This window comes from Lepidochelys olivacea (assembly GCF_965140295.1).
Source record: "Lepidochelys olivacea isolate rLepOli2 genome assembly, chromosome: 3".
Classification (NCBI taxonomy): Eukaryota; Metazoa; Chordata; order Testudines; family Cheloniidae; genus Lepidochelys; species Lepidochelys olivacea.
This window is the reverse complement of record NC_140413.1, coordinates 1,728,104-1,754,228: the sequence shown is the minus strand read 5'-3', so window position 1 is coordinate 1,754,228 and position 26,125 is coordinate 1,728,104. Positions and strand designations below refer to the sequence as shown.

The 26,125-nt window shown below is 60.7% G+C and overlaps 1 protein-coding gene across 2 annotated transcripts in view; it reads left to right on the top strand.

Moving 5' to 3' along the window:
• DPYSL5 (dihydropyrimidinase like 5) overlaps positions 1-26,125 on the top strand; it is a 99,309-nt gene that overhangs the window by 38,897 nt on the left and 34,287 nt on the right. For both annotated transcript variants that reach the window (XM_084622429.1, XM_084622428.1), the window contains exons 3-11: positions 17,386-17,544; positions 19,674-19,853; positions 20,299-20,367; positions 21,476-21,520; positions 22,602-22,677; positions 23,760-23,916; positions 24,154-24,295; positions 25,015-25,157; positions 25,689-25,896. In XM_084622429.1, coding sequence (XP_084478555.1) covers positions 17,386-17,544; positions 19,674-19,853; positions 20,299-20,367; positions 21,476-21,520; positions 22,602-22,677; positions 23,760-23,916; positions 24,154-24,295; positions 25,015-25,157; positions 25,689-25,896 — 1,179 coding nt within the window. The remainder of the gene's footprint in view (positions 1-17,385; positions 17,545-19,673; positions 19,854-20,298; positions 20,368-21,475; positions 21,521-22,601; positions 22,678-23,759; positions 23,917-24,153; positions 24,296-25,014; positions 25,158-25,688; positions 25,897-26,125) is intronic.

Genomic DNA, 26,125 nt, shown 5'->3' with positions numbered 1-26,125 from the left:
GTCTGCTGTGTCAGCGATCTGCGCAGAGCCGGGGCAGCACACACAGAAAACACGCATGCAGCCGACTGTTATCATCATCGAACAAAAGCAAAGCACCACACCGGTAGCTACCCACGCCACCAGCTGGGATGGTTAATGACGTGTAACATCTGCCTGGAGCCTGCGGCAGCCCCATGTGAACTGCCCCCTTCATCTCAAGGAGGCACTGACTCCAAAGCCTCAGCATGGTACTTCTGGGTGGCACTTGTCAGGTCCGTAAGCACTCGGTTGTGCTGGCTCGCCTGGTGACTGCGTGTGCGAAGGGCAGGAGCGGGCCTGGCCCCAGCTCTTCTCCCCACGCAGGGCTGCTGAATGAATCGCCAGTGCTCTCCACCCGCGGCCACGGAGCCATCTCTGCCTGGCTGGGGCTGCGTTGGCTCCTGGTGAGGAGGGTTGGGCTCAGCAGGGCTCCATGCAGGCTCCTCCAGCTGGGGCTGCCTGGTGGGTCTCCCTCAGGGAGCAGCAGTGGGTGCAGGAAGGGGTGGGGAGCTGTTGAGGTGGGAGGCGGTGGGGCTGGTGCGGTATCTGCCCTCTTTGCAGAGCTGGTGCTGGGGGGGAGGAGGTGGGGCTCTGCCGGGCCTGGGGCCGGAGCTGCTAGCCCCTTGCTCGCTCGGCTAGTGCCAGCGTGCACTTGGTGTCCCCGGAAGGGTGGGGCCGGAGCTGCTAGCCCCTTGCTCGCTCGGCTAGTGCCAGCGTGCACTTGGTGTCCCCGGAAGGGTGGGGCCGGAGCTGCTAGCCCCTTGCTCGCTCGGCTAGTGCCAGCGTGCACTTGGTGTCCCCGGAAGGGTGGGGCCGGAGCTGCTAGCCCCTTGCTCGCTCGGCTAGTGCCAGCGTGCACTTGGTGTCCCCGGAAGGGTGGGGCCGGAGCTGGTGCAGCCTGGTTAGCTGGGCAGCATCTGCCACCTCCTGCCCCGCTCGGCTCTGAGGCCCTTCCCGAGAGCATCCTGTTGTCCCAGACCCGGCTCCAGGCAGCCGGTGCTGGGGGCCGCAGAGCCCAGTGCCCAAGTGCCAGCACCCCCTGTGATGGACCTGCTGCTGCCCGCTCAACCTGTACCCAGGAACTAAGCGCCTCTGGCAGCAAAGCAGGGGCTGCAGCCGCGGGGGGCTGGGCACAGGGAGCCCCTGGTGGTTCTGCTGCCCAGGGAGCTGCAGACGCAGCCTGGAACTCAACACACACCCCCGCCCCCCGGGTGGTGGTGGGGGGCCAGTGTGCCCTCGGCTCCCCTTCTTCTGCTCTCGCTTGCACCGGCTGCTTCCGTCTGCCTGCGGTGGGCGGCTGGCTCCCGCCTCCCAGCTTCATTCAGCTGGCAGCTCGGAGCTCAGCAGAACCGACCGGGGGGGCTGCCCTGTTTGTGACCCGGGCTCTGGTTCCATGGAGGGGGCTGGGGCTGGCCTTACTGTGCAGCCTGCCTGGGCCGCAGGGACCTGGTGGCTGGTGCGTAATGGAAAGGAGGGGCTGCAGCCCGAGTCACTCTCACACCCTGCCCTCTGCTGATGCCCCCTGGCTAGTCTAGCCTCGGCTGGCCCTGCACCCCTGCTCACAGCCTGGTGTCCCTCGCACCCAGCTCTGCTACTGCCCCTTGAGCCGAGGGCAGTGCCACTGGAAGCGTGGGCTGCTGACGAGTGGGGTAACCGCTCGCTCGCCCAGGCCCTGCTGCTGCTGCTATTGCTGAACCCGGTTCCAGGGGGAAAGGCTCAGTAGGGGGTTGCCTAGCCTGGCGCCCACCTAGTGCGCCCTGCAGGTGGGCAGAGGTGGGGGCCAGAGGCCCTGCCCCTCCCTGCACTGGGGCTGCTGCGCCCGCCATTTGTGCAGAGCAAAGCTCCCTTTTGGCCGGCTGCTGGGCGGTGTGTCATGCCTGCAGCATTACTGGGGCCGACCCACTGCTGGCTTGGCTCTGTTCCTCCTCGGCCGTCCTGCCGCCCATCTCCCCCGGCTTGCTGGGCAGCTGAAGGCAGGCAGCTGCCTCGAGCCCTTGGAGGCTGGAGCAACAAAGAGCTCCCAGGCTCTCCTGGGGCAGCTGCCTCCCGGCTACACCCACCTCCCGGCCCGGCTCCGGCGGGGAGCTCGGGCCTGGAGCGCCGGGGTGTGTCCTCTCCTGCTGTGTGAGCAGAGCGGGGACAGGGGCTGGCTCAGTACCGCTGCTGGGTGGGGCAGGATGGAGGATTCGGGCACCTTGGACCCCTTCTCAGGGTTTGCGCCCATCCCCTGCACCCGCCGCGCCTGCTACCCTTTGTGCTGGCCAGGCTGCTGCTGGGGGAGGGACCCAGAGAAGGGGTCCCCACGGATCAGCCGGCGCCCCCACGGATCAGCCAGGGCCTCCGCCTGCTGCCGTCTGTCCGCACCCGCCCCTTGGAGGAGCCCAGCCTGTTGCCATAGTAACCGTGCATCTGGGGCCGGCTGCTTTGTGCTCAACACAATGAGTGTAAGTCGCAGGCTCCGCTCTGCAGACCCTCAGCAGGGGGGCGGGAGCCTGCCCAGCAGCTGGCCTGGGCTGTGTCTGCCCCAGAGCAGGGAGCCTGCCCTCTGCCGGGTGCGCGTGGGCAGCACTAGTGCTGTGACACGTAGCCATTAGCCCCTGTGCAGCTGCTCGCTGGGATCTCCCAGCTCAGCCCACGGCCCCTTTCCCCAGGCCCCAGCCCTGCGGCTTGTGCTCTGCTCAGGCCCGGGGGCGGGTCCAGGCTCATGGGAACTGGCTTTCAGGTGCAGGCAATTCATGCAGGGTTGGTGGGAGTCCTGCCAAGACGCCCGCAGCCCCAGCTGCAATGACCTGCGCCCGGCTTAGTGGCCTGTAGTGTTCATGTCCTGTCCTAAAGGAGCCGGTGCGCAGGGCCTGCCTTTGCCTGCAGCCCTAATGCAGGTCCAGGCCTGCCCCCCCATGCTGTGCTGCTGTCTCTCAAGCCTGATCCATAACCCCCTGTTCTTCCAGCCCTGCCAGTGCCCCTCTGCCCTGAGCAGCACCCCCTGCGCTTGCAGAGCTCAGGCAGCCAGGGGCTAGCTGGGCAGGGGCGGGGGCAGCAGGCCCCACCCCCTAGAGCAAGGGTGGGCAAACTATGGGCCGCATCTAGCCTGCCAGCCATTTTAATCTGGCCCCCAAGCTCCTGCTGGGGAGTAGGGTCTGGGGATTGCTTTGCTCCAGCCAGGGAGAAGGATTGGGGGCTGCTCCATGTGGCTCCCAGAAGCAGCAGCATGTCCCCCCCCTGCTCCTACACATAGGGGCAGCCTGGGGCCTCCGCTCCACAGGCTGCCCCCTGCCCCAAGTGCTGCCCCCACAGATCCCATTGGCCAGGAACTGCAGCCAATGGGAGCTGCAGGGGTGGCAGATGGGGCAGCACGTAGCAGAGCCCCCTGCCTGCCCCTATGCATAGGAGCCGGAGAAGGGACAAGCTGCTGCTTACGGGAGCTGCTTGAGGTAAGCGCTGCCCAGAGCCTGCACCCCTGAGCCACCTGCCCATGCCCCTGCCCCAGCCCCAGCCCTGCTCCCCCTCTACCCTCCAAACCCTTCACTCCCAGCCTGGAGCACCCTCCTGCACCCCAAACCTCTCATCCCCAGCCGGCGCCCTCACCGCCCTTCCTGCCCTAGCCCGGAGCCCCCTCCTGGACCCTAAGCTCCTTGTTTGTGGCCCCACCCCAGAGTTTGCACCCCAACCCCAATTTCATGAGCGTTCATGTCCCGCCATGCAATTTCCATACCCAGATGTGGCCCTCGGGTCAAAAAGTTTGCCCAGCCCTGCCCTAGTGCCTGTGAGGGGTGGGGGACGTCGGGTTCATCCTCAGTAGCACTTCTGATGTGGCTCAGGTGCAGGGAACCTGTCCCCCACCCCCAATGGGTGGGCAGAGCCGAGCTCCCCTTAGCCTGGGACCAGCCCCCGCCGGGGCCGTGCTGAGCTAAAATAAGCACACTGAGCTGTTCTTACGCAGGCAGGGCTCGTCCCTCCTTGTGCTGGGCCGGCTCCATGGGATGAGAAGGAGCAGACCCAAATTAGTCCAGATTAAAGACTTAGCAGGCATGGCTGCAGCAGGAGAGCTGTGGCTGCCAGCACCTTGGCTTTCAGGAGCTGGAGGAGACGCTGAGTGGGGTTTAAATCCAGCACTCCCCCCATGCCCCGGAGAATGGCTTTCCTGCCAGCTGCTGCCAAATCAGGGGGGCTGGTCCCTGCCAATGAGGACCCCGCCGCTCCCTGGCTGTGTGGCTGAGGTCCCGTCCCTTACACATACACACACGGGTGTGTGTGTGTGTGTGTGTAAGTGTGTTTAAATCCAGATCAGTAACAGACTAGCCAGGGAAACCTGTGAATGGCTTTGCCTGCTCCTGCCATCTGCCCCTTCCGCTGTGTGGGGCTGTGTGCCCAGCTCCGGCACTCTCACTCCCTGGGGGCTGGAGCCCCTCTCCTGGCCTGCCACAGGGCCACTGGCAGGGGTCATTTCCCACACAGGCCGGTGGAGGTGTTAGCTCTGATTGCAGCGTGGCTGGGGCAATCCAGCCTGGCCCCCGGGTTCCTACTGAGGCGGCCAGACCAAGCTGCTGCCCGGGACCGCGTGCCACCCTGCAGCACGCTGGGCCAGTCTCTCCCGACCTGTGCGGGCAGCGCCTGGCCCAGCGTGGTCGGGGCGCTGGGTGCTGGGCTTTACCTGCGGGGAGCCTGGCTCTGGGAGAACGGCCAGGGGAGCTCTCCGCCCCTTGTGGTGCTGAAATGGAGCAGGGCTCCCAGCTGCAGCGCAGGCCGAGTTCCCAGCGAGGGCCAAGGCTCGGCCAGGGGCGGTGGCTGTCAGGGCCCCCCGCTTTCTGTTCCCCTGCGCCCCACACTTCCAGCCCAGCTTCTCCTGTCTGGAATCCTAGCGATGTCACAGGCTGCTGCTAAGGGACGGGTGACGTCATCTGTATGATGTCCCAGCATGGGCTAATGGGAGGAGGCGACTAGGCTGGGGGGAGGCAGCTCGCTCGGGACTAGCCGCTCTGGCGGGAGCACTGAAGGCAGCCAGGTGCCAAAGCCTCAGCTGCTGGAATCGGGGTAGCTCCAGTGAGGTCAGCAGAGTGATGCTGATTTCCACCAGCTGCGGTCTGGCCCTGGGGCTTGTCCTCCCAGGAAGCAGGCTGGTCCCTGTGACTTGAGCTGTCAGCGCATCATCTAGGGCCAGCTGCAGGAGCGCGGGACTCGGTTAATAGAGGGCGGGCAGGCCCCAGGGAAGGAGAGTTGGAACTGGGGTAGGAGGGCATGTGCTGGTGCAGGACTGCCAGGCCCAGTTCAACGGCCCAAGCAGGGAGCAGTCCTGGGGGGCAGGACAGGGTGGCGCTGGCCTGGGCTCTTCGAGGTTCCTGTGCTACAATGAAATGCAGCCGCTGGAGAGCTGGAGCCCAGCAGCGGTGCCCAGCGCACAGCACCATAGCTCGCTGGCTTACGGGAAGTGCTCTTTGAAAACTCGTGGCGAACGGGGGAAGTCCCGGATGACTGGAAAAAGGCTAATGTAGTGCCAATCTTTAAAAAAGGGAAGAAGGAGGATCCTGGGAACTACAGGCCAGTCAGCCTCACCTCAGTCCCTGGAAAAATCATGGAGAAGGTCCTCAAAGAATCAATCCTGAAGCACTTGCATGAGAGGAAAGTGATCAGGAACAGCCAGCATGGATTCACCAAGGGAAGGTCATGCCTGACTAATCTAATTGCCTTTTATGATGAGATTACTGGTTCTGTGGATGAAGGGAAAGCAGAGGATGTATTGTTTCTTGACTTTAGCAAAGCTTTTGACACGGTCTCCCACAGTATTCTTGTCAGCAAGTTAAGGAAGTATGGGCTGGATGAATGCACTATAAGGTGGGTAGAAAGCTGGCTAGATTGTCGGGCTCAACGGGTAGTGATCATGTCTAGTTGGCAGCTGGTATCAAGTGGAGTGCCCCAAGGGTCGGTCCTGGGGCCGGTTTTGTTCAATATCTTCATAAATGATCTGGAGGATGGTGTGGATTGCACTCTCAGCAAATTTGCGGATGATACTAAACTGGGAGGAGTGGTAGATACGCTGGAGGGGAGGGATAGGATACAGAAGGACCTAGACAAATTGGAGGATTGGGCCAAAAGAAATCTGATGAGGTTCAATAAGGATAAGTGCAGGGTCCTGCACTTAGGACGGAAGAACCCAATGCACAGCTACAGACTAGGGACCGAATGGCTAGGCAGCAGTTCTGCGGAAAAGGACCTAGTGGTGACAGTGGACGAGAAGCTGGATATGAGTCAGCAGTGTGCCCTTGTTGCCAAGAAGGCCAATGGCATTTTGGGATGTATAAGTAGGGGCATAGCGAGCAGATTGAGGGACGTGATCGTTCCCCTCTTTTCGACATTGGTGAGGCCTCATCTGGAGTACTGTGTCCAGTTTTGGGCCCCACACTTCAAGAAGGATGTGGATAAATTGGAGAGAGTCCAGCAAAGGGCAACAAAAATGATTAGGGGACTGGAACACATGAGTTATGAGGAGAGGCTGAGGGAGCTGGGATTGTTTAGCCTGCAGAAGAGAAGAATGAGGGGGGATTTGATAGCTGCTTTCAACTACCTGAAAGTGGGTTCCAAAGAGGATGGCTCTAGACTGTTCTCAATGGTAGCAGATGACAGAACGAGGAGTAATGGTCTCAAGTTGCAGTGGGGGAGGTTTAGATTGGATATTAGGAAAAACTTTTTCACTAAGAGGGTGGTGAAACACTGGAATGCGTTACCTAGGGAGGTGGTGGAATCTCCTTCCTTAGAGGTTTTTAAGGTCAGGCTTGACAAAGCCCTGGCTGGGATGATTTAACTGGGAATTGGTCCTGCTTTGAGCAGGGGGTTGGACTAGATGACCTTCAGGGGTCCCTTCCAACCCTGATATTCTATGATTCTAAGTGAGAGGACGGCAGATTCTGTTGGCCCTGTTGAGGGGCGCAGGAAGGCGGGGGAGCTGCGTGGGTGGAACGTGCCTGGGGCACAGGGCGGCGCAGCCTGCCTGGGGTGAGCGACAACCCAGGAGCGGGCAGGCCTTAGCTCTTGTCTCATGGGAGAGATGGCCCTTTCCACACGCACAGCAGTCACAGCCCCCTGGGCAGACCTTGGGGACAAGGGATTGCAGCTCAGACCCGCTGACTGTTCTGCCTGCCCCCGCCCCTGCTGTCCCTCGGCTGGGTGGGGCCCTGGGTTGATCTCGTCCTGCTGCCTCCCTGAGACCCGCCAGTGCCAGCCAAGCAGCTCAGGATCAGCTGAGGAGCTTTGGGGATTAGTGCAGGGCTGGGCAAGGACACGGCCAGGCCTTTGGGACCTGAGCTGTGGGTGAGGAGTGGCTGGAGCCACCCCCATGGGCTGGGCAGGATTCTCCCCCTGGCCCTATCACACGTGCATGCAAAGCCTCCTGCTGTGCCCACAGGACAGGCCCCAGACCCCAGGAAGGGTGATAGCCTGACGCCCATTAGCCCAACAGGCACCAGGGCTAATGGCTATCAGTTGCCAGGGCATTGGACTAACGGGCCTCGGGCTATTGGACACTTGAGCACGCAGGCACCAGGGCACTGGGTGCCAGGGATGGGGGCTAACAGGTGCCAAGGTGCTAGGCTAATAGAGAACAGGGAAATGGGCTAATGGGCATTGGGCTAATGGGTGCCAGGCTAACCAGCGCCAGCGCTAACAGGCACCAGGGCATCAGGCTAATGGGCGCCAGAGCTAATGGGCATCGGGCTAACGGGCACCTGCTATTCCAGTCCTGGGTCCCCTCCCAGCTCTGCCAGGGCCCCTCAGTTCAGATTCGGGTCCTTATTTTGGTTCTAGCCCTGCCTCCCTGGGCATTTCCCATGGGGTGGGGGCTCAGGAGGGGCCTGGGCCTGGGTGGTAGAGCAGGCTTCTGCACTGCCCCTCATTTCCCCAGTCCCTCTGCTAAGCCCCGGGGCAGGGTGGGGCAGGGTGGGCCTTCCAGGCACGCCCATCAGGAGCTCGCTGCCTGCCCTGCCAGGTCAGTTTGGTGCTCAGCTCACCTGCCTGCTACAGCTGAGGAGAGGCACAGCCCTGCTGGGCTTGGGGGAAGGCTGGGGGGCCCGTAGTCCCTGTTCCTGGCCCCTGGGGCTGTCTGTGCATGCTCAGCTGGTGTCTGTTCAGCCTGGCGTCTGTCCACCTGGCTCGGCGGGGTGGTGCTGCTAGTCCGCGGGGGGAGGACCTCCATGTCCAGCCGTGTGGGGCTGGGGCTGGGAGGAGCAGACTCGAGGGGTCTCTGATGTCACTGGGGGAGACTGGGGGGCTGTCGGAACAGCTCAGCTGTGGCTGCAGGGGGCTCCTGGGCACGTGTCGGCTCAGACAGAAGCCGAGGGAGAGGGAATGGTGCTGGGGGGCAGGGGGTGATGCACAAGGAGGGACGGGGGGAGGTGAGGTGACCACATGGGGGCCTGCCCTGGCATGAGTTTGCAGGGCAGCGAGCAGAATAAATTGCCGGGGGCCGTCTCGGGGGGAGATGGGCAGGGAGCAGCCAGGCCCCTGGTGCTCCCCCCACCCCCCAGCGTGAGGGGCCGTAGTTCAGGCCCAGGCTGGCAGCAGGGTGTGGCTGAGGGGAGCGCACATGGCATGGGCGGCTCTGCCCAGCCCCTGTCGGGGTGGCAGGGTGCAGCCCCTTGGCTCTCTGAGCAGATGGTGTGTCTGTGTGTCCTTCGGTCCTTGGGGTGGGAACTGGGCAGCGCTTTGGGCCCATTCCAGTGTTATTCCCGGTCCGTGCCCTGCCTGGCGCCTGGTTGCTGCTCTGGCAACCATGCAGGGCCCGAGGTTCCCTGGTGCTGCCCAGTTCCCTCCCCGTGTGGCAGGTGGGACCCAGGAAGGTGGCTGAGCTGTTCCCAGGGTCCCTCCGGTGGGCATAACTCTGAATATGAATATGAGCCCCAGGAGGATACAGGATGGGTTGAAGAGGATTACAAGGACGAATAGGAATGGAAAGAACTTGCAGCCAGAGGGAATGGGGATAGACCGGAGAATCGCACCATCACCAGGAAAAGGCAGGTCTACGTGATCGGGGACTCCTTACTGAGAAGAACAGACAGGCCTGTAACCAGAGCTGATCCAGAGAATAGAAGGGTGTGCTGTCTTCCAGGTGCTAAGATACGGGAAGTGGACCTGAGGTTGAAAAGGATCCTAAAGGGAGCGGGAAAGAATCCACTGATTGTCCTTCATGTGGGAACAAATAATACCAGTAGATTCTCACTGGAACGTATCAAGGGAGACTATGCCAGGCTGGGGAAGACGCTTAAGGAAATTGAGGCTCAGGTGATCTTCAGTGGGATTCTGCCTGTTCCTAGAGAAGGGCAACAAAGGTGTGACAAGATTGACTATCAACAGATGGCTTAGGCAGTGGTGCTATAAGGAGGGCTTTGGCATGTATGGCCAGTGGGAGGCATTCATGGACAGAGGACAGTTCTCTCGGGATGGACTTCATCTGAGTAGGGAAGGAAATAGACTTCTAGGATGGAGGCTGGCACAACTGATTAAAAGAGCTTTAAACTAGGAATTTGGGGGAGATGCTTGGGAGATGTCCAGGTAATCTCCATGCCGGGTTTTAGCATTGAGAGGAAAGAAAAGGAAGTAAGAGAGGATACAGCTGTGGGTAGGAGGAAGGGCAGTGTGGATACCAGTCTAATAGGTTATACTGGCTGTAGAATGACCGTGCCTAATCGGGTACAGAACGTGAGTGAGGCCAAACAGCAAAAATGAAGATGTTTGTACACCAGTGCGAGGAGCCTGGGTAACAAAATGGAGGAACTAGAGGTACTGGTGCAGGAAGTGAAAGCAGATATTCTAGGGAGAACAGAAACAGGGTGGAATAGTCGTCATGACTGGACTACGGGTATTGAAGGGTCTGTGCTGCTTAGGAAAGACCGAAATAAAGGTCAAGGTGGTGGAGTAGCACTGTATATCAAGGATGAGGTCGACTGTAAAGAAATAAGAAGCAATGGAATGGATAAGACTGAGTCCGTCTGGGCAAAAATCACATTGGGGAAGAAAACTGCTAGAGCCGCCCCCCCCCCCCTCCCCGGGATAGTGCTTGGGTGTGCTAGAGACCTCTGGGATCTAATTTGGATATGGATAGAGCCCTCTTTAATGTTTTTAATGAAGTAAATACTAATGGAAACTGCGTGATCATGGGAGACTTTAACTTCCCAGATGTAGACTGGAGGACGAGTGTTAGTAATAATAATAGGGCTCAGATTTTCCTAGATGCGATAGCTCATGGATTCCTTCACCAAGTAGTTGCTGAACTGCCACAGAGTCCCTGGGCGATGCTCTGGAGCTGCTCCCCATGAAGCCAGGCAGGACTCTGGGGAAGTCTCCTCTCTGGGAGCAGCCTGTCTGCAGGACACACAGCTCACACAGCTTCCACCTTCCTGGGTCTGACCTTGGAGCATTCAGCCTCCTCTGCCCCTCCCTGCGCTTCCCACAGTGAGTCCGCTCAGGCGGGGCTCCTGGGGAAGCCAGAGGGTCCTGCCCCCCAACTCCGCCGACAGATGTGACTCTCAGCCAGCCAGTAAAACAGAGGTTTATTAGACGACAGGAACATGGTCTAACACAGAGCTTGCAGGTGCAGAGAACAGGACCCCTTAGCTGGGTCCATTTTGGGGGGCAGGGAGCCAGACAACCACGTCTCCCCTTCACTCCATGTCCCAGCCAGCCTCAAACTGAAACTCTCTCCAGCCCCTCCTCCTCTGGGCTTTGTCCCTTTCCCGGGCCAGGAGGTCACCTGATTCCTTTGTTCTCCAACCCTTTAGCTCTCACCTTGCAGGGGGGAAGGGCCCAGGCCATCAGTTGCCAGGGAACAGGGTGTCGGCCATTCTCTGTGACTCGACCCCGGCACACACCTGCCCTCTAGGGCTCTGCAACCATCATACACCCTTATCCCACCCCCTAGATACTTAAGAACTGCATAGGGGAATCTGAGGCACCCCCACACTATTCAGAGGAAACATTAAGAACAGTCCCACTTCGTTACATGAACCGACTAGAGCAGATGCCATTTTAGATTTGGTTTTGATGAGTAGTGAGGGCCTCATAGAAGAAATGGTTGTAGGGGTTCAAGTGATCATGAGCTAATTCAGTTCAAACTGAACGGAAGGATAAACAAAAATAAATCTGCGACTAGGGTTTTTGATTTCAAAAGGGCTGACTTTCAAAAATTAAGGAAATTAGTTAGGGAAGTGGATTGGACTGAAGAACTTATGGATCTAAAGGCAGAGGAGGCCTGGGATTACTTCAAGTCAAAGCTTCAGAAGCTATCGGAAGCCTGCATCCCAAGAAAGGGGAAAAAATTCATAGGCAGGAGTTGTAGACCAAGCTGGATGAGCAAGCATCTCAGAGAGGTGATTAAGAAAAAGCAAAAAGCCTACAAGGAGTGGAAGAAGGGAGGGATCAGCAAGGAAAGCTACCTTACTGAGGCCGGAACATGTAGGGATAAAGTGAGACAGGCTAAAAGTCAAGTAGAGTTGGACCTTGCAAAGGGAATTAAAACCGATAGTAAAAGGTTCTATAGCCATATAAATAAGAAGAAAATAAAGAAAGAAGAAGTGGGACCACTAAACACTGAGGATGGAGTGGAGGTCAAGGATAATCTAAGCATGCCCCAATATCTAAACAAATACTTTGCCTCAGTCTTTAATAAGGCTAAAGAGGATCTTAGGGATAATGGTAGCATGACAAATGGGAATGAGGATATGGAGGTAGACATTACCATATCTGAGGTAGAAGCGAAACTCAAACAGCTTAATGGGACTAAATCGGGGGGCCCAGATAATTTTCATCCAAGAATATTAAAGGAATTGGCACACGAAATTGCAAGCCCATTACCAAGAAGTTTTAATGAATCTGTAAACTCAGAGGTTGTACGTATGACTAGAGAATTGCTAACATAGTTCCTATTTTTAAGAAAGGGGAAAAAAAGGTGATCCGGGTAGCTACAGGCCTGTTAGTTTGACATCTGTAGTATGCAAGGACTTGGAAAAAATTTTGAAGGAGAAAGTAGTTAAAGACATTGAAGTCAATGGTAAATGGGACAAAATAAAACATGGTTTTACAAAAGGTAGATCGTGCCAAACCAACCTGATCTCCTTCTTCGAGAAAGTAACAGATGTTTTAGACAAAGGAAACGCAGTGGATCTAATTGACCTAGATTTCAGTAAGGCGTTTGATACGATGCCACACAGGGAATTATTAGTTAAATTGGAAAAGATGGGGATCAATATGAAAATTGAAAGATAAGGATTGATAAGGAATTGGTTAAAAGGGAGACTACAGCGGATCATACTGAAAGGTGAACTGTCAGACTGGAGGGAGGTTACCAGTGGAATTCCTCAGGGATCGGTTTTGGGACCAATCTTATTTAATCTTTTTATTACTGACCTTGGCACAAAAAGCAGGAATGTGCTAATAAAGTTTGTGGATGATACAAAGCTGGGAGGTATTGCCAATTTAGAGAAGGACCGGGATATCATACAGGAGGATCTGGATGACCTTGTAAACTGGAGTAATAGTGATAGGATGAAATTTAATAGTGAGAAGTGTAAGGTCATGCATTTAGGGATTAATAACAAGAATTTTAGTTATAAACTGGGGACGCATCAATTAGAAGTAACGGAGGAGAAGAAGGACCTTGGAGTATTGGTTGACCACAGGATGACTATGAGCTGCCAATGTGATATGGCCGTGAAAAAAGCTAATGAGGTCTTAGGATGCATCAGGCGAGGTATTTCCAGTAGAGATGAGGTTTTAGTACCATTATACAAGGCACAGGTGAGACCTCTCCTGGAATAGTGTGTGCAGTTCTGGTCTCCCATGTTTAATAAGGATGAATTCAAACTTGAACAGGTACAGAGAAGGGCTACTAGGATGATCCGAGGAATGGAAAACTTGTCTTATGAAAGGAGACTCAAGGAGCTTGGCTTGTTTAGCCTAACTAAAAGAAGATTGAGGGGAGATATGATTGCTCCCTATGAATATATCAGAGGGATAAATACCGGAGAGGGAGAGGAATTATTTAAGCTCAGTACCAATGTGGACACAAGAACAAACGGATATAAACTGGCCATCGGGAAGTTTAGACGAGAAATTAGACGAAGGTTTCTAACCATCAAAGGAGTGAAGTTTTGGAATAGCCTTCCAAAGGAAGCAGTGGGGGCAAAAGATCCTATCTGGCTTTAAGATTAAACTCGATAAGTTTATGGAGGAGATGGTATGATGGGATAACAAGATTTTGGCAATTAATTGATCTTTAACTATTCATGGTAAATAGGCCCAGTGGCTTGTGATGGGATGTTAGATGGGGTGGGATCTGAGTTACTACAGAGAATTCTTTCCTGGGTATCTGGCTGGTGAATCTTGCCCACATGCTCAGGGTTCAGCTGATCACCATATTTGGGGTCAGGAAGGAATTTTCCTCCAGGGCAGATTGGAAGAGGCCCTGGGGATTTTTCCTCTTCCTCTGCAGCATGGGGCGCAGGTCACTTGCTGGAGGATTCTCTGCGCTTTGAAGTCTTTAAACTATGATTTGAGGACTTCAATAGCTCAGACATAGGTGAGAGGCTTTTTGCAAGAGTGGATGGGTGAGATTCTGTGGCCTGCATTGTGCAGGAGGTCAGACTAGATGATCATAATGGTCCCTTCTGACCTTAATATTTATGACTCTATGAGCACTGGCTTTCCTCTGCCAGTGCATTGCCCGTTTCCCCTGGTTTGGTTGGCCCCAAAGTCCCTCAGCAACCTCCAGCCTTGACTGGCCTGTAGCGCCACCATTCGCAGTCGGGCTGCTCGGCACGTTGGCCAGGCCGCGGTGGGGTTTCGAGAAGAGCCAGGTGATGATGCTGTGTGGGGTGGGGGTAGGTGGAGGCCAGGGCTGAGGTTCTGCCAGCTCCCGCTGAGCAGGGGTCCCTTCGTTGCTCCCTCTCAGCGGGGGCATGATGAGATCCCCCACCCCGGCTGCAGGGCAGGGTGACTCTTTCCATGTTCACCTGCCCAGTGGGGTGTGTCCTTTACCCTGAGCCGTGGCCCCGAGCCAGCCCACGTCCCCTCCGGACAGAGCTTGGGCAGGCTGCTCTGGAGGGTGCTCCCTGCGAGTCGGCTGTGGAGCATCATGAGCAGCACCTGGCACTCGTGCCCCGGAATTGCCCAGCTGCCATCCCTGGGGAGGTGGCAGACTTGGTCATGACCTGAAAGCCCTACATGGACTGGTCCAACCCCCGCATGCCCCATGACCAGCAGCAGAGCACCCCGGGCAGGAGAGGGAGCTGCTGGCAGGGCCTCTTCTGGGCTCCCTCCCCAGCCTGTCAGCCCCCAGTGCCCGAGTGCCAGGCCTGGCTGCACCAGTGGCTCTGGGCCGGGCTGAGCTGGCCGGGCAGGGCTCCGGCCCATGAACTGGAGGGCAGCTGGGGGGCTTCCTTCAGGTGCTGACATGTGGTGCAATGCCTGGAGGCTTGGGGTGGGGCACTGCTGGCGTGGGGTCTGCAGAGTACCCGGGGTGGGGGCTGGTGTTGGATACCCAGGGAGGTGGGGGGCTCAGTTCTTGTGCATTGGGGGTGCTGAGATGAGAGAGTGTGCGTGTGTGCACGCGCACTGAGAGTGTTTTGCTCAGGACGTAGACGTGGTGCTGCCTGTGAGCAGTGATGGGGAGCTGTCCGGGGGCTCCCCTCTCCTCTCCCTGTGGCTCCCCCGGTGCTGCTGGAGCACAAATCTCCTGGGCCGTGCACGGGAGCTCCTGCCGGCTGGGGGCACATGGCCGACAGGTCTGGGGGGGCTCCCGGTTCCTGTAGAAGGCTTGTTCCGTGGCCTACCAGGCCTCTTAGCACCTGGGAGTGGGTGTGTCATAGAAGGTCAGGGTTGGAAGAGACCCCAAGAGTTCATCTAGTCCAACCCCCTGCTCAAAGCAGGACCAACCCCAGCTAAATCATCCCAGCCAGGGCTTTGTCAAGCCGGGCCTTTAAAACCTCTAAGGAAGGAGATTCCACCACCTCCCTAGGTGACCCATTGCAGTGCTTCACCACCCTCCTAGTGAAATAGTGTTTCCTAATATCCCACCTAGACCTCCCCCACTGCAACTTGAGACCATTACTCCTCGTTCTGTCATCTGCTACCACTGAGAACAGCCGAGCTCCATCCTCTTTGGAACCCCCTTCTGGTAGTTGAAGGCTGCTATCAAATCCCCCCTCATTCTTCTCTTCTGCAGATGAAATAACTCCAGTTTCCTCAGCCTCTCCTCATAAGTCATGTGCCCCAGTCCCCTAATCATTTTTGTTGCCCTTCGCTGGACTCTTTCCAATTTATCCACATCCTTTCGTTAGTGGGGGGCCCAAAACTGGACGCAATACTCCAGGTGTGACCTCACCAGTGCCCAGTAGAGGGGAATAATCACTTCCCTCCATCTGCTGGCAGTGCTCCTACTAATACAGCCCTATATGCCGTTGGCCTTCTTGGCAACAAGGGCACAGTGTTGACTCATATCCAGCTTCTGGCCCATTGCAATCCCTAGGTCCTTTTCTGCAGAACTGCCGCTTAGCCAGTTGGTCCCCAGCCTGTAGCGGTGCATGGGATTCTTCCTTCCTAAGTGCAGGACTCTGGACTTGTCCTTGTTGAACCTCATCAGATTTCTTTTGTTCCAATCCTCCAATTTGTCTAGGTCACTCTGGACCTGTAACGGGGCGGCGACTCACCCCTGCGGCGCCTTTTGCTGGTCGTCCAGGGAATTAGCGTTCCAGCCTCTGGAGTGCCCTCTGCAGGCGGTGTCCCGCTTGCCACTGGCCCCCCTGTCCCTCCTGGACCCTGGTGACCCTTTTACCCAGGGTGCTGCCCCCTGGCAGTACCCCCACAGTCTCTGGGTCTCCCCACCTTGGGGAACCCCCACCCACTATCCCCACCTCGCCTCAGTCTTTGGCCACTGCCAGTCACCATTGAGCCCCCGCACACTGGGGCAGACTGCAGTGTATAAGCCAATCATCACAGGCAAGGGGAGTTTGGACCTGCTGTCTCTGCCTACCCATGGGCTGCCCCCTGTAACCCCAGTACCTATCGGGCCTTACCCTAGGCCTGCAGCCTGGGGGGTTTCCAGGCTGGAGCTCCTCAGCTCCCTTGGCCTTCCCCCAGGCCTGCTCCACCTCCGGTACCCAGGTACACTCCCCAGCCGCCAGGCCCATCTCCCTCCACAGCTAAAGGAGACTCTGTCTGCTCCTGGCCCGCTGCCCTCTGATATGGGCCAGCTGAGCCTGCTTCCCCAATCAGCCTGGGAACTGCTTGCTCCCAGCCACATTCCTCTCCTGGGCTGCTGTAAGCCCTTTAAGGCCGGAGCGGGTGACCCCGCCGCTACAGGACCCTATCCCTACCCTCCGCGTATCTACCTCTCCCCCCAGCTTAGCGTCATCTGCGGACTGGCTGAGGGTGCAATCCAGCCCATCCTCCAGATCAGTTCTGAAGATGTTGAACAAAACCGGCCCCAGGACCGACCCCTGGGACACTCCACTTGATACCAGCTGCCAGCTCGACATTGAGCTTAGCACTGCCGGGGTCTGTGCTGGGCAGCTGTGGTCGGGGGCAGGGGCGGGGACCGCTGAGCTATGGCTGCTCCCCACCCCCTCTGCCAGCTGGGCCTCACACTGCAGGCTGGACTCTGGGGTGCATAGGAACCTCCCAGGGAGAGTCCAGCTGCTCTGGGGCCATCTTTGCAGCCCCTGCCTCTGGCTGTGCAGGGAGCCAGCCAGATGACTCCTTCCAGCCTGGCCATGCTCGTGGGGGGAGCCAGCGTTCCCCATCCTGACTGGACTTCAGCCAGTGCCCACGGCCTGCTCCGGCTTGCTTGGCCCTAGCCTGGCTGAATGGTTCAGGGGTAGCAGGCTGGCCCCTTGCTGGGCTGACTCGCCAGAACTCCCGGCTGCCTTGCAGAGACAGACCTACCCCTGGGTAGGGCACTAGCCTGGGGCTCGGGAGAGCAGGTCTCAATCCCCACCTGTCCAGGCCCTGCCCTGCACACAGGGGGTGTGAGGAGAGAGACACCGCTGGCTGGGTGATGCTCGGAGACTGCAGTGCTGGGGGCCATAGATGTACCTGGATTCGTAGGACAAGACAGAGCAACCGATAGCCATTTACTGTAGGACCTAGAGAAAACTTGTTTTTTCTTCCCTCCCATTAGCTGGGTGTCTGAGCGTGTTCCCACAGCCTCTCCTCAGAGCGGTGTCTGGATCAGGGCGAGCAGGTGATCAAACAAGCCCCACAGAGCTGTGGGTTGCAACCTGGGGGCCAGCTGGGTTCACCGAGGGCAGGACGATGCCCTTTGCTCAGCCCAGTGTAAACTCCCTGCTGCCCTGACCAGCATGACTCGAGCCCCTCTCCTGTCCTCCGCAGGCTGCTCTGGTTGGAGGGACGACCATGGTCATCGGCCACGTGCTGCCCGACAGGGAGACCTCCCTCCTGGACGCCTACGAGAAGTGCCGGAGCCTGGCCGACCCCAAGGTCTGCTGTGACTACGCCCTGCACATGGGCATCACCTGGTGGGCCCCCAAGGTGAGCGAGGACCCCAGTGCTCGGTCTGGCGAGGGGCCAGTGGCCAGGCTGCAGGGGCTCATGCCGCATGCCTGCACCCCCGCCCCCCATCTCTCGGCGGCTGGTTCTCTCCCATCCCTGTTACTGTCTGTATTGCACTGGCAGCTCCTGGGCCAGCCGTTCACAGGGACAGGAACCCTGAAAACATGCCCAGGGGCTGAGCCCTCCTGAGTCCTTTCCTCCTGCCTTGGCATGGGACCCCAGCTGCCTCGTGAGTGCCCCACTGAGATCCCCGCTGCGGGACGGGCACTGTGGCAGTGGGTGCTGGCTCTGCAGAGCTGGGCTGGGGGTGGCTTCTGGGTGGGGCAATGCATTTGGACTGAGGCTGGTTCATGGGGTGGCCATGAGCTGGGACAGCCCAGGCCTGAGCCGTGGCACATGCCCCAGGGCCAGAGCGACCCCCCCAGCAGCCCCAAGGAGAGCTGCTCCCCCACCAGGACCCTGCCTAACAGCAAGGGGGCTGCGGTGCCCCGGTGCTGCTGGGGGCCGGCTGGGAGTCTCAGGCCCTCGCCAGGTGCCCCCATGGGAGGGCGTGCCACGGTGTATGAGCAAATGGGGCCCTGGGCCAGGAGAACAGCTGCTGGGGCCCGGGCTACCTGCCGCCCTGGCCAGGCTGCCCCAGCTGCTTAGCTGCTGTTTGGGTTGTTTTGTATGAGCCCCCTGCCCCTCCCCCAGCCCCAGGCTCTGCTCTGAGCTGTCTGTACCCGCCGCTAACCCCACACAGCAGCAGCCGCTCACCCGCTAGCCATGGGCTGCTCAGCCGGCCCCGGTGCCGCAGACGGACACGGGCTGTGCCCTCCACACCCCGCTGGCCCCAGCACAGGTGGCAGGATGCTGGCCCAAGCCCCGTGCGCTCCTGGCATCAGTGGAGTCGGGGAATGCCCAGCATGGGGTGACCGAGTGAGCCTTGGACGAGAGGTAGAACCATGCGCCCACATGTTGGTGCTGACAGCTGCAGCCTGGCCTTCGCCAGCTCTCTCCAGCCCCAGATTCCCAGCCCTTCGTCCGTCCCTTTGTGCTGTGTGGCTGCGGGAGCTCCCATGGTGCTTTGCATGAGTTGGGCTTGGGGTGCAGTTGGTTTACCCCTACCCCAGAGCAGGCTGCATGCCAGGGCTACCCCCGGGCACCAGGCTCTTCCTGTATAGGACCTTCTCCAGCCACAGCTCTTAGCTGGTCTGTGTCTGTCCCTGGGCAGCTAACACAGCGCTCTCCCTGCTCTCAGGCATCGCCAGTACGCCAGCCCCAGCGGGGGGGTCGCCCTGGCCAATGTTTGCTGCAGCTCCCCCAGCATGGGATCGTGGGATTCTTGGGGGGCAGGCCTGGCCCCTGGGCTGCTGCTCGGGGCCCCAGCGGTTCTGCACTTGCGATCACAAGCCCAAGAGCTCCTGCTGCCCTGTGCTGACATGCCCCCCGCCGACATGCCCTCGGTCAGAGGTTCTCAACCTTTTTCTTTCTGAGCCCCCCCAACATGCTATAAAAACTCCATGGCCCACCTGGGCCACAACAACTGGTTTTCTGCATATAAAAGCCGGGGCCGGCTTTAGGGAGTAGCAAGCAGGGCAGTTGCCTGGGGCCCCATGCCACAGGGGGCCCCAGGAAGTTGCATTGCTCAGGCTTCAGCCCCATGCGTTGGGGCTTTAGCTTTCTGCCCTGGACCACAGCAAGTCTAATGCTGGCCTTGCTTGGAGGCCCCCCTGAAACCTGCTCAAGGCCCCCTAGGGGCCCCGGACCCCTGGTTGAGAACCACTGCCCTAGGTCTTCCGGTGACAGCCGTTTGAATGGCTGCACTGTCCGCCATTGGGCCTGAGTTGGCTGATTTGTCCGTGTGCCAGTCTGCATGGGACTGGCTCTCCCGCACACCCTAGGTCCTGTGACAGCCGTTTGAGCGGCTTGCTGCTGGTGCGGGGCCGAGCACGGCTGGTGTCTGGCCCCCCTAACCTGGTGGCACACTTGATCTTGCTAGAGGGCAGGTGGAGGGATGGGTTCTGCTCTGCCCATGGGGCCCAGTCCTGTGGGAGCATGCCCAGCCCCACGGCAGATGGCCGGCCTGGCCGTGCCTGTCCTTCACCCTGCCTCCCGTGGCCCGGCAGGTGAAGTCGGAGATGGAGAGCCTGGTGCGGGAGAAGGGGGTGAACTCCTTCCAGATGTTCATGACCTACAAGGACCTGTACATGCTGCGGGACAGCGAGCTCTACCAAGTCTTCCTCGCCTGCAAGGACATTGGTGCCATCGCCCGGGTGCACGCTGAGAACGGGGAGCTGGTGACAGAGGTGAGCACACGTGGGCTGCGCCGGGGCAGACGCTGTCGAGGATTGTGGCTGGAGAGCTGGGGGCTCTTGGTGAGCTCGTGCTGAGAAATGTGTACCTCGGACGGGCACAGCTGAGCCCCATGCTGCTCCCCGCCCCCCAGAGGGTTGGTTTGTAATTCGTCAGCAAGTGCCAGTCTTGGAGCCCATGGTCGGCTTTAGTGGGGTGCTCAGGACGAGGGGCAAGGCGGCTGTGGGGAGAGGAGCTGTCTCTGCCCACACACGGGCCGTTCAGGTACAGGGGGCTGGGCCCCAAATGTGTCTAGGCCGCTGGGGCCCAGCTAGGCCGAGGGGACAGAGAAGGGATTCAGGGCAGCCTGTACCCACTCAGACTGACCCAGGCTCTGCTGGGCCTGGGCTCCCTGCTCCTGCTCTCGGCTCTTCCCACCAACTCCCTGTTCTCTCCCAGGGCGCGAAGGAGGCGCTGGATTTGGGCATCACGGGACCAGAGGGAATCGAGATCAGCCGACCGGAGGAGGTGAGGCCTGCGCTGGGCTCCCCTGCCCTCTCCGTGGGCGGCAGCAGGCAGGGCTCCAGACCTTGGAAGATGAGCGACAGGGCCCGCAGCTAGGGGTTCCCATCACTCCCCCCGGGGCCCCATCCTGGCTAGACCAGCCCTTCTGGGTTTGCTGGCAGCTCTCTGCTCTCCCAGCCGCCCCTCAGTGCTCGTCCCCAGCCCTTAGCTCCTGCTGGGTGCTGCGATGGAGTGTGCCGGGCACCCCAGCCCGAAGGCCGCTCAAGTGCAGGCTCCCCACAGCCTGGGACACTCCAGCAAGCGTGGCCCCATCCGGCTCCCTGCCACGCTGGCTCGTTCCAGCCACGCTGCTTCTGTTGGCGGGCCCTGGCGCCCCACCCGCCTGTGCCTGGATGAGCTGTGTCCATGTGCTGCAGCACGGCTCTGTGAGCACTCGGCCTCGCCCTGCAGACTGCCTGCTGGCCAGGGGGGGTCTCCGCCCCAGCCCCCTCCCAGCCACGTGGTGGGGAGCATTGGCTGCCCCAGCCCCTCCCAGCTGCCGGGGGGAGTGGCCGTCCTGCTCCTTCCCCTTTCCCACCCTCTTGTGCTGTCCCTGCCCTACTAACTGCCTTACCCCGCCCCGTCCTGGGGGTGAGCGCCCCCCACCCTGCTGTGCCCCACCCCCAGCCGGGCACTGAGCCTCTGGACCCCTCCAGCTGTGTCCAGCTGCTCTGTGATCCAGCCATTGCCTGGCTGGGCAGGAATCTAGCCAGCCTGTTCTCAGTGTCTGCTGAGCACTCACCCTGGGGTGACCAGGGCCCTGCGGGCTGCTGTCTCCTTGACTGGGGGCTGGTCAGGCGGGCTGTGGGGCAGGAAGGCCGGGTCCCCCGGTCGTGGAGCAGGCTCTTTGGGAGCTGCACCGACAGGGGGCCATGTAGTTTCCTCACTAGAGAACGGTGATTTCCCATCACACCAAGCATGGGGGCCAGCTTTGGGGGAACGGTCTCCAAGCCCTGCTGTGGGAGCCGCAGTGCAGGGTTCTCTGGATGGGGGCCGGGTAGATCCCCCAGAGGTGGGGCTGTCGCGGGTGGTCTGCACTCAGCAGAGCGTCACCGTCTTTTCTGTCCCCCAGCTGGAGGCTGAAGCCACGCACCGTGTGATCACCATCGCCAACCGGGTGAGTGCCCCCAGGACACCCCCCCCACACACACACAGCACCCCTGATCTGGGCACGGTCAGAGCTCTCTGCCCCCGCCCTGAGCCCTCCTCCCTCCCGGGCTGCCCAGCAGGGAGTGCCCCTGCTGGCCATGCTGCCCTCCATTCCCCCCCGCCTCCACTCAGCCCCTCTTGGAGCTGTGGGGCCGGGCCCTCAGCAGGAAGCTTGCAATGGCCCCTCCTCCCCCATTCCCCGCACTGGTCCCACTTGCGAGTGCCCTGCCATTCCAGCCCCACGCTGTGCTGCTTGGTCAGTCTGTGCCAGAATACCTGGGTCCCAGCTCTCGGCTGTAACAGACAGGACCCACCTCACCACCCTAACCGGCAGTGGAGCTGGTGCTGGCCCAAAGCCCAGCTGTGCTCACGATGGCATGGCTGGGGTACAGGGCCCTGGCTGCGGCGGGAGGTGGGGTGGAGCTGGATTCTTGCCCCACCTCCCTGCAACTGTAACCCACCCCCTCCCCCCAGCCCTGGTTCTTGGCCGGATCCTGAGCCAGGCCCGGGCAGGGGATGGGCACTGCCCAAGGGTGGGAGCAGGGAGCTGGGGATCAGTCCAGGGGCAGCAGTGGTAGGCGTCAGCGGGGATTTTTTGGAGAAGGCAGGATCCTGTCTGTTGGGGGGAGGGGTTTCTTGTGTGTTTGGTGCCCCATCTGTCCCTGGGACCCTGCCTGCACTGGGCTGCCTGCCCCATGGACACAGCCTGTCTGACCCTGGAGCCCAGGGCCCCCTGCCCTTGCTGGGCTGCCTGCCCCCTGGAGATGGCCTGTCCATCCTTGGAGCCCTTGGTGACGTTGTCTGTGGGCACAGGGCCATGGCGGCTCCCTGAGTGGCTCCCCGGGCGGCGCCCCCGCCCAAAGGGATTGCTGTGCTCTAGTGGGGGGTGCAGGGGCAGAGGTGAGCTGGGCTCTCACCTTCCCATGGACCGGAGCCCTCGGTGTGAGCCGGGCGGGCAGGCGGGGGGCCGTGTGCCCTGGCTGGGGGCGCCTGGCAGGGCAGGCTGAGCCAGCTGGCACCGGTGCTGAGACCTGTGCTGTCGTTCTCAGACTCACTGCCCCGTCTACCTGGTCAACGTGTCCAGCGTGTCTGCCGGCGACGTCGTGGCTGCCGCTAAGATGCAAGGTAAGGCTGGGCGCTGTCCCTCCGCGGCAGGGCTCTGCGCTTGGGAACTGCGACCAATGGGAGCTGCGGGGGCGGTGCCTGCAGGCAGGAGGGCAGCGTGCGGATTCTCCCTGGCCGCCCATGCGCCGAGGGGCTGCAGGGACTTGGCGGTTGCTTTCTGGGAGCCGCGGTAAGTGCCACCGGGACCCTGAACGCCCTGCCCCAGCCCTGAGCCCCCTCCTGCACCCCAAACCCCTGCCTCAGCCCGGTGAAAGTGAGTGAGAGTGGGGGAGAGTGATGGAGGGAGGGGGGATGGAGTGAGCAGGAATGGGGCCTTGGAGAAGGGGCAGGGCAGGGGCAACGCCTTGGGGGAGGGAGAGGGGGAGGGGCAAGGCAGGCGTGTTCAGTTTTGTGTGATTAGAAAGTTGGCAACCCTACCCCCAACATGCACCCCCACCTGCTGTCCAACCCAGCCCCACCTCTCTACACTGCTCCCAACACACACCCGGCCTCACCCCTCCAAGGCCCCTAACCCAGCCCCACCTCTCCACACAGCCTCCAGCACATGCCCCCCAGTGACACCGCCGTCCCCAAGCAGCGAGGGGGGTGGCCCAAGCCCCAGCCACGTTGCTGCCCTGCAGTGATGGTACGTGGGGCAGACAGAGGCTCTGTGGCCCTGAGAGCCCTGGGGTCTAGTAGCCGCAGCATAGGCCTGGGGGTGAGGGCGCCAAGTCCTAGCCCCTACCTGGCTCTGCTGATACGTGACCCAAGCAAGTCCCTCCCTGTCCCCCTGCCTCAGTTTCCCCCATACCATCAGTGTAATGCTGTGCCCAGGCGGCAGGTGCCAGCCCATCAGATGACTCTGCGGAACCCAGCCCAGGGTCCCTGTGCCGGGGCGGCTGGTGCCCGCCCGTCAGATGACTCTGCAGACCGTCTCCTCCTTGGGGCGGGGATCCATCTGCTGCCTCGCCATGTGGCTGGCAGGGTGGCGAGAGAAACACTCCTGCCCCTAGGCAATCCGCACGCTGCCCTGGGCTGCAGTGGGCACCACCCCAGCGCCAGAGCCCGTCTCCCCGACAGCTGTGTCCGCTCTCTCTTTGCAGGGAAGGTGGTGTATGCAGAGACCACCACGGCGCACGCCACGCTGACGGGCCTGCACTATTACCACCAGGACTGGTCCCACGCCGCTGCCTACGTCACCGTGCCGCCCCTGCGGCTGGACACCAACACCTCCACTTACCTCATGAGCCTGCTAGCCAAGTAAGGGCTGCTGGGCGCCCGGGGCTGCTGGGCAAGGGGCTAATCCTGCGGGTCTGGCGCTGCCTGAGTCCCGTTAGAGCCCCAGGCAGGGCACTCTCTGCCCCGCTGCTGGGCGCTAGGGAGGCCCCAGCCACGGGCACGTGGTCTGTAACGAATGTGCCAGGTGGCCCTGCCAGGTGTGGAGAGCAGCACCGCAGCCGCCGGGCCGGTAACCCCTGTTCCCCTCTCTCCTGGCAGCGACACCCTCAATGTTGTGGCTTCCGACCACCGGCCCTTCACCAGCAAGCAGAAAGCCATGGGCAAGGAGGACTTCACCAAGATCCCCCACGGCGTGAGCGGCGTGCAAGATCGCATGAGCGTCATCTGGGAGCGGGGTGTGGTACGTGGCACCCGCAGCGGGCGTGGCACGGCTGTGAATGGGGCATGAGGAGTCTGGCACGCGCTGGTCGGCATCCAGGAGTTGGCCACCTCCGGTGCTGCGGGGGGCCGTGCTAGGGGTGGTGCTCTCGGGACCGCCACGCCCTGCCAGGGGAGATGGACCACTGAGACCCCAATCGCTCATGGGTACGACAGCCTGGGGCCAGATCCCAGTGTCCTGTTCCCTCCCACAGCAAGAGCCCGTTCTCCCTGCGCACTAGGGGTGGAGCTACACAGCTACACCGTTGCCCCCCCCCCCCGAGGGGGCTGCAGTCCAGTGGGGTGTGACCAGGCTCTCTGGGGCTGTGGTAACATAGGGGGTGGGTGTTACGTCTGCAGCTGGGTTGTGCCCGCCCCATGAGGCAGTCCCTGGCTGGTGCTGGATCCCCCTGCTCAGCCCTGCAGCATGAGGCTAGGGTGAGCGAGGAGTGACCTGGCTGGAGTCCTGTGATAGGGCACCCCCCAGGGGGCAATTGCAGCTTCCTCTCCCAGCTGCTGGCGTGATGGGGCAGGATGTGCACACAGGGCAGAGGGAAAGAGGGGATGCTCAGGAGCTGGGAACTCTCCCTCTGACAGCAGTGCCCACACCCCGGGCTGCATCCCTGTCTGCCCACCCCTCCCAGAGGGACCATAGCAGAGCACGCCCCATTGCACCATCTCAGCCCCCTACTGTGTTTGCAGGTCGGGGGGAAGATGGACGAGAACCGCTTTGTAGCTGTGACCAGCTCGAACGCGGCCAAGATCCTCAACCTGTACCCACGGAAGGGCCGCATCATCCCCGGGGCCGACGCAGACATCGTGGTGTGGGACCCTGAAGCCACCAGGTAGGAATGGGGCAAAGGGGGAGGGGCAGAGAGTCTTTGCCCAGGGCCGGGAGGTGCCTGACGGGCCCAGAACAGACCCTGGTCGGGGTGGCAGGGGGAGAGGGACAGCAATCCGTGTCTCAGTCCCAGTTGGTGCCCAACGGGCCCAGAACAGACCCTGGTCAGGGGCAGCGATCCGTCTCCTGGTGCCAGGAGGTGCCCGATGAGCCCGGAACAGACTCTGGTCGGGATGGCAGGGGGAGAGGGACAGTGATCCGTGTCCCGCTCCCGGTCGGTGCCGAACAGACCCTGGCCGGGGGGGGGGGCAGCGATCCGTGTCCTGCTCCCGGTCGGTGCCGAACAGACCCTGGCTGGGGGGGGCAGCGATCCGTGTCCCGCTCCCGGTCGGTGCTGCTCATTGCTCTGGGGACTCCGGGCTGCGCTGTGCTTGGGCAGAGGAGCTGCTGGCTCGTAGCACAGGGCTGCCCCAGTGCCGTGAGCCTCCTCTCTGGGCCCAGCTGTAACCAGCTGCTCCGGCTGTGCCACCCGCAGGACCATCTCTGCCAGCACCCAGGTGCAGGGGGGAGACATCAACCTGTACGAGACCATGCGCTGCCACGGGGTGCCGCTGGTCACCATCAGCCGCGGGCGTGTGGTCTATGAGAACGGCGTCTTCATGTGCGCTGAAGGCACTGGCAAGTTCTGCCCACTCCGCTCCTTCCCCGACTCCGTCTACAAGAAGCTCGTCCAGCGGGAGAAGGTAGGAGGGTGGGGTGGGGCATCCTGTGCTCTGCGGTGCTGTGCATGGCTTCAGGGTCACCTGTGCGCCTGGCTGCCCCTGCACGTCCCCACATGGCCGGAGCAGGGCCAGGATCACGGTGCAGGGCAAGGTGGCATGGTGCCCAAGCCCGGGATCCCGCCGCTGGGCCACCTCCCTGGCAGCAAGATGGGCCGGTTGGTTTGTGTAGGAAGCTGTTGGCCACTCCCAC